We start from the raw sequence: 7,627 nt of genomic DNA, 5'->3' as shown, positions 1-7,627 counted from the left end.
ACCCTCTCCTCCCCGACCTATTCATCCATTACTTCGGGGTCGGAAAATCACCGAGCGGGAAGAACAAAGAATTAGAGGATGGGCTGTGAACACTTCTCTTGATAGCCACGAAATTTTGGTGTCATATGAGGGTAGACCACACCTAGTGCTATCAAGGAAGGATGTGTGCACACTGAGACCACGTGCATGGCTGAATAACAAGGTATGTAACGAAAAATAATGTTTCTGCAGTTTGTTTGTTGCTCACGCGTTGTCGACATTGATGAGTTTACAAATCGGTTATGTAGGTTGTATACTGGATGTGTTGCGCATTCAATGATTCAGGTCTCAAAAGAATCACGCGTGACTTTTATTGTGTGTGTCTGGGGATTCTGGTAAGGAAACGTCAATATTAATCATTTATTTACAGTACAGTTTATGAACTTTTGATAATTTGTACTTGTGCAGGAAATGGTTTTGGTCCCAAAGAATCTGGAAAACTATCATGATGGACCGAATCCAACGTATGTCGGATTGGGTCAAAACTTTGGTGCTGATACTAGTTATTTCGACAAGGAAATCGCTTCAAATAGAAATTGGGTACGTATGTTTGCAGAGCAATAACTTACTATAATCGTTGCATTATCACAAAAGATATTTGTTTTCCTTTGTAAATGCAAGTAATATACCTAGTTACAATGGTTGGTTGTGCAGTGGTTTTTTCCTGTATGTATCACCCGTCACTGGTGGGTGTATGCATTTGATGTATCCGGGAAAAGGCTGTTTGTACTGGATAGCATATACAGTAAACCTGATACAGCACGGAGCAGGCTAGATTCATATGCGGTACCTCACCAGCTCATCCCTATTAAGCTCTATTTAACCGTTCTTCTAGTATTCCGTTTAAGTTTAGTAATTTGTGTCTTAGGCGAGGATCATTGAAGACATTGCACAGGTGGCCATCCCAACTTATAGGCCCACACAAAAAGGCCTGCCTTGCACTTATGCCTCTGTGCCAATTCAGCCAAATGGGTGACTCTTCCCTCCAAGAACTCGCAATGTATTAATTGTTTAGTTACATTGGGTTGTTCCACTAATAAAATTACATTTTTTCCGTTCGCTTAGATTTGACTGTGGTGTCTATACAATAAAATACATGGAGTACTGGACCGAAGACAAGAAACTAAATGACTGGGAATATGTGAGCTCGCTAACCTATATACCTTATTACCATATTTTGTATTCAAATGTCAATGTCTGTACCGATAAGCATTTCTTTAACATTGATTTTTATATGCAAGACGTCGTCAAGTTATATAGGCTGGAAATAATATTGGATATCATCCTATGTCACAAGAATATATCCATTGGAGCTGCCTTGAATGCCCTTGACAGCCGTGCTCTACCACCTGTGCGCCGCAACCAACCAAGGAACAAACGTATGGAGGTTAGAACTCCATTCACAGCTCCTAATACGAAGAGCATACTTCGGCGGGTTGGAGGAAAGCCGAAGAAAAAGTCCACCAAAAGGATCTAACATATGGGTAGTTGAAGGCTCCAGATAACTCCTTGTTTACATGTGGAGGGAATATCCTCACATCCTATGCTATATTTTGTTGGAACTAGACAAATTACTTTTCCTACACAATGGGACTATTTATTTTGGATTGTTAGGTTGTTTATAGGTAGTTGCACTATAGACCTTGACAAACTTTGTTGGTTAATTCAACGATAATGCATTTCATGTTTATATGGATTTTGTCTTTTGCACCTTGGTTGGTTTGGGATAATTTTGTGCACACTATACTCATATTTTGCACGCAGGTGACTGAAAACAGAACTCTGTTTTGGTGGAGGTGTAAATTCTAATTTATGTGTCTGTTTTAGCTGTGGATTCTTACAGGTGGCTTTCCATAGGTCTGTCACCCAATACATGTGTTTTTTACCAATGTTTTGGTTCGGATGTTGTTTAAATTCAGATGTGTCTTTTCTGGGAGAGGTGTTTTCTGCTGTGACATGTTGCTGGTGGCTAGATATAGATGTGTCTTTTTCAAAAAGTGTCCTCTAGCAGTGACTTTTTACGAGGTGTCTTCATAGGGATGATTCGTCTACGAGATGTGTCTTTTACGAATGTGTCTTCATAGGGATGTGTCTTGTTCCAGGAAGTGTCTTCTAGTTGTGACTTTCTAGGAAATGTCTCCATCGGGATGTGTCTTCTACGATATGTGTCTTTTACGAGATGTGTCTTTTACGAATGTGTCTTTAGTGTATTCTGCTAGATGTGTCTTCTGCGATTATGACTCTAACTTAGGTATACCCATATGGATGTGTCTTTCACGAGATGTGTCTTACGTGTTTGTTAATCAATTTTACATAACCTTCAATCTTTAGTGTATTCTGCTAGATGTGTCTTCTGCGATTATGACTCTAACTTAGGTATACCCATATGGATGTGTCTTTCACGAGATGTGTCTTACGTGTTTGTTAATCAATTTTACATAACCTTCAATGCTTAGCAAATTTTAAAGTTAACAAACTTATCAGGAGTTAACAATATTAATCAATGAACATAAACTCAATAAATAATGATATATCGTTGTTAATGATGTTTATTTATTTAAAAACCTGAATAAATTGGCAATGATTAGAGTAAAAAGGTTACTCTTAATAAAAGGATATCTCCATACAAATCTATAATACAAAATCTTTTAAGTAGGCCGAAATGAGTTTAACAACGACAGGAACCCGCCATGTTCCTGTGATTCATTCGCTCTCCTAGCAGAACAACCCGCTACATCTTGATTCAATGCTTCATGAACATCCTAAAGATAACAAACATGCATAGACAAAGAGTGAATAACACTAACAACTTTATCCATTTAGTCAGGTTATCAAGTGGTTTGAAACAATGGAAAAAGGAAACGCTTACCAGCGGTGGATTCTTCTTCTTTCTTCGCATAGAGTTCTTGATTGAGGCGTCGAGTTCAGATCCAAGCCTCTTCATTCTCGGCCGACCCTTCGTTGAAACCTTTGAAGGACCTTGGATGTCAGATTCACCAAGATGGGGGCCACCCTGTGTGACCGTGCTATTTTGTGAACTTGGAACACGCCCGGACAGCAAGTTCACACGACAGTCAAGCAACTTTGACCTTAACTGATCAAGACCCGAATGTAGCATGGCCGCTTCTTCTTCACATGTCAAAAAATCTTGTGCTACATTGTAGAAGTGTGAACACAGTCGTCTAAATAAGTTGTGGCTTTCGTCTGATCGCTTCTCATCATGGCTGCTCTTGATGAAGGTGTGTTTTCGCTGTACATTCTTGCTCCATCGATGGATAACATAGCAAGATGGTACTGTGTCTACTCCATAATAAAACAACACAGCAAGACAGTGGCAACAAATAATACATCTTGAGCCAAACATGTTGCATTCGCACCGAATCTTGTGTGTCTTGGGGTCAAACTCAACACTGTACTTCCAAGATCTGGGCTCCCCATACAATAGGTATTGCTCGTTGACGGTCACCCGAAACAAATCACCCTCTTGAGTGACCCCACGAACTATACAATCCCCTCTTTTACTGAATTCATGTTGGACTTCTCTAAACTTAGAGGTTGTGTACTCACGCTGAAATTGTCTTTCAATTGTAGAGCTCGATGAACATGGAACAACTCCTTTAGAGTCTGCAGCATCATCCTCCAGTTCTTTTTGCTCTTTGTTCCCAAGCACATTATCATACTCATGCACGAACTGAACCAGTCCACTTTTACAATGCAGGTAACCACCGAAAAAGGCGTGCATACTCTCACTCCGTTGGGTACTTCTCATACCAGCCCAAAATTCACCTTGGAAATATATTGGAACCCACATTCTCCGATCTTCGTAAAGGCCTACAAAACCAAAACATAGATATCAAATCGGGAATCATCATCATGAATAAATAGCTACATCACAGTACACCACTAAAGACTTAGTGAACTAACTATACATCGACGTCTCAAATAAAAATTTTTCGTAAAAGTATCCAAATAGGTTACCCATCATCCGATGACAACGGTGGCTGAAATCGAGTAAAGTAAAAACCGAACCTTCCAAACATACCCACCATCCAAAAATAATACAAGAGCACTATAAAGCACAAACCTGATAGCCATTTATTTTTTTGTAGGTTAAACTCATTAACGAATGCACACCAATCTTTCTCAAAAGACGCTTCAGAACGGGTATTCCAAACAGTGCCATGCATTTTATCATCTATTTTCCTGTATTTAGCATATCCTCCGAGCTTATGTGGTATCTTCTTCATTATGTGCCATATACACCATCGGTGTCTAGTATTTGGGAAGACATTCTTAATTGCGCCAAATATGGATTTGCACTGGTCCGTGATGATGGCCTGTGGGGGATTTCCCATGCAATTTAACCAGTTTTTAAAGACCCATTCAAAGCTAGGAATTTCCTCATTACCCAACAAAGCACATCCGAGTAGTGTGGACTTGCCGTGATGATTGACACCAACGAAAGATGCAAACGGAAGTCCATGCCTGCAAGAAAGTTAGCCAAAAATTACTAAATCACAATATTGTTGGAAAAATGTAAACCCTTATAATGGAGACAAAAACACAAACATACTTGTTCCTTCTGTACGTTGTATCAAACGATACCACATCTCCAAAATATTCATACGATGCCCTGCATCTTGCATCTACCCATATCGCACTCTTAAACTTGTTAGTTTCGTCCACATCAACTGCATAGAAGAAATTCGGGTTTATATCTCTCATTCGCATGAAATATCTAATCATTTCCTTCACATCTTCGTTTACATCAGCACAGCGCAAATTCCTCGTTATATAGTTCCTAACATCCTTTTCTGAGTAACCCAACTTTGATGACCCACCAACCTCATTTGCCAGTGCGAGATAAGTCTTGTTAGGCCGTATGCCAGCCTCATCGTTGTTCTGAATCACACACATGGCATGCATGGTCAGTTCCCTGTACTCACTATAATGCACAGCTTGCTCGGCAGAACACGCGTGGGTGTGCTTCAATTCTAATTTGGTCACCAGCCAATTATCATTATGCCTATCAAGCATCACATACATCCTTGCTTTGCACCCAGCTGTTGTTATTCTCTTTACCCGCATTGCTGCCTTCACTCGAGATTCCCGATAACCTTCACGACTACAGTGTATCGATTGATTAATAGGTACCTTTATTTCTTTCCTGGTCTTGTCAAAGTTTGTATTCCTAATCCTCGTCACAAACCCAACTTTCTTCGCATAATTAGAATAGAACTCTTGTGCCCGCTGTAACGAATTAAATCTCAATCCTACGTACGGGATTTCCTCCATTGGAATTCCAGTGTGATCCGGGACCTGCAAATCCATTCAGAAAACGCATCACTCAACACAAACCACATCAATCTAAACAATTTCCAATATGTCACTAGTTTTGCGAGAAGAATAAAATATATTTCACACGTCGTTATTGCTTACCGTAGCATCATCCTTTTTCTGAATAGCGTCTTCAGATTCTTTCCCCTAAAATCGATAAACGAGGACATATCACCAAACAAGAAACATATCGACCATTCAACACTAATAAAATACTTTCCCAACAAACAGAAAATACCTACTAAGTGACAACCCAAACTAAACTGGTATAAAAAAGTACTATTGATAATCAAAACCATAAAAAAAATTAAAAAAATTAAAAAAAAAATACTCATAGCTGGAAACATCATCTCCACATGCTAAACTAAGAAATAATAAAACACAATTCATGCAATAAAGTGTATCCCTGCTAACTTTTGATAATACCTACTAATGGACAAATCGAATTTTTACTTTTTAAAAAATTACTATGTTTTTCTTGTAATAAATATATTAACCTACCATAAACAACACACATTAAGCAAATTAAACTGAGAAAAAAAATATGAGTGAATGATACTTAAATGAACAAGACATATCTAAGGATTAGCTGGTGTACTCCCAAATTAAAAATATAGAGCCAAAAAAATACAAATTTAATTTGTTAATATAAAGCTCATTTAACCATTTCTGAAACAGCAAATATCTAATAAAAAACACATCGATCTCAATGCATTGCTCAAAATATATAGTCATTCTCAACTGAATTTATTACTATGTTTATCATAAAAAAACTCAGTACAAGACACATTCAATCAATATGAAAAAGTCACATTAAGCAAATTAAGTTGAAAAAAAATACACAGAGTATTGGTAAAAATAAACAAGAAATACTATGTACGCTTAAAATATACACTCATTCTCAACTTAACTATGTGGCTTGATGTATCACAAGAAAATTCACCAAAAGATACATTAACCTACCATGAACAACACACATTAAGCAAATTAAACTGAGAAAAAAAATAGGAGTGAATGATATTAAAATGAACAAGACACATGCAAGGATAAGTTGGTGTACTCCCAAATAAAAATTATAGAGCCAAAAAATACAAATTCAATTTGCTGATATAAAGCTCATTTAACCATTCCTAAAACCGCAAATATCTAGTAAAAAACACATGGATCTAAATGCATTGCTGAAAATAGATTGTCATTCTCAACTGAATTTATTGCCATTTGTATCACAAGAAAATTCACTACAAGACACATTAAGTTTCTATGAAAAAGTCACATTAAGCAAATTAAGTTGAAAACAAAAATCACAGAGTACTGCTAAAAATAAACAAGAAAGACTCTGTATGCTTAAAATATACACTCATTCTCATCTTAAATATATGGCTCAATGTATCACATGAAAATTTACCAAAAGACACATTAACCTATCATGAACAACACACATTAAGCAACTTAAACTGAAAAAAAAAAAATATGAGTGAATGATCTAAAATGAACAAGACACATGCAAGGATAAGTTGTTGTACTCCCAAATAAAAATTATAGAGCAAAAAAATACAAATTCAATTTCCTAATATAAAGCTCATTTAAGCATTCCTAAAAATGCAAATATCTGATAAAAAACACATGGATCTCAATGCATTGCTCAAAATATATTGTCATTCTCAACTGAATTTATTGCTATGTATATCACAAGAAAACTCACTACAAGACACATTAAGTCACTATAAAAAAGTCGCATTAAGCAAATTAAGTAGAGAAAAAAAAAAATAGAAAAAATAAACAAGACACATCTGAATCCCTGTTAATAACTCATGATGTAAAACATTAAAAAAAGGTTGCTGGAAGGCCTAAGCCAAGACGCCACTAAAAGAAGAATTACCTGATCTACATGTGGTGTGTCATCTTCACTCAAACACGGAACATTAACGTCGGTGAAAATAGAATTCTCCCTCACGTCATACGCACTGCCGGACAATGCTTCTTCAAAAATTGGTGTATCCATGGACATATTGTGATGCACTCGTCTTCAACACAGACACATACACCGGAAATCGGTGCTCCAGGAAGGGTCTGTGTCGCAAATAGAAAGGCTATTGCAGATTCTTATTGATGTTACTAAAATCAGGATGGAGATATTACCTGGTATAGTTCACGGCACAACGATTTCACGAAACCACCATGCACGCACGTCGCATCTATCTTCCACGAGGCTGTTGGTGTATCTAATTGGAATCGGGAAGAGAGACGGACA

General features: G+C 37.3%; 2 protein-coding genes across 2 annotated transcripts; both read right to left on the bottom strand.

The window, feature by feature from the left end:
- LOC110266477 (protein FAR1-RELATED SEQUENCE 5-like) lies at positions 2,610–3,859 on the bottom strand. The gene is made up of 2 exons (XM_021111286.1): positions 2,909–3,859; positions 2,610–2,801 (listed from the first exon to the last, which is right to left on the bottom strand). The coding sequence occupies exons 1-2, from the start codon at positions 3,848–3,850 to the stop codon at positions 2,688–2,690; spliced, it is 1,056 nt and encodes a 351-aa protein (XP_020966945.1). The 5' UTR covers positions 3,851–3,859; the 3' UTR covers positions 2,610–2,687.
- Positions 4,555–7,378, bottom strand: LOC107616095 (protein FAR1-RELATED SEQUENCE 5-like). Its single transcript, XM_021112108.1, has 5 exons — positions 7,256–7,378; positions 6,732–6,797; positions 6,270–6,335; positions 5,479–5,523; positions 4,555–5,358 (listed from the first exon to the last, which is right to left on the bottom strand). The coding sequence occupies exons 1-5, from the start codon at positions 7,376–7,378 to the stop codon at positions 4,555–4,557; spliced, it is 1,104 nt and encodes a 367-aa protein (XP_020967767.1).

The sequence above is a fragment of the Arachis ipaensis genome, chromosome B09 (genome assembly GCF_000816755.2).
Source record: "Arachis ipaensis cultivar K30076 chromosome B09, Araip1.1, whole genome shotgun sequence".
Lineage (NCBI taxonomy): Eukaryota > Viridiplantae > Streptophyta > Magnoliopsida > Fabales > Fabaceae > Arachis > Arachis ipaensis.
The sequence above is the reverse complement of the archived record's forward strand: the minus strand, read 5'-3'. Positions and strand labels throughout refer to the sequence as shown.

Excerpts from the sequence above, each read along its gene's own strand:
- LOC110266477 (XM_021111286.1), bottom strand. The coding sequence starts at position 3,850 with ATGTGGGTTCCAATATATTTCCAAGGTGAATTTTGGGCTGGTATGAGA. Across the intron at positions 2,802-2,908 it reads AGAAGAAGAATCCACCGCTG|GATGTTCATGAAGCATTGAA; the intron begins GTAAGCGTTTCC and ends TGTTATCTTTAG.
- LOC107616095 (XM_021112108.1), bottom strand. The coding sequence starts at position 7,378 with ATGGATACACCAATTTTTGAAGAAGCATTGTCCGGCAGTGCGTATGAC. Across the intron at positions 6,798-7,255 it reads ACACACCACATGTAGATCAG|GTTAATGTGTCTTTTGGTAA; the intron begins GTAATTCTTCTT and ends TGTTCATGATAG. Across the intron at positions 6,336-6,731 it reads TATTTAAGATGAGAATGAGT|GTTAATGTATCTTTTGGTGA; the intron begins GTATATTTTAAG and ends TGTTCATGGTAG.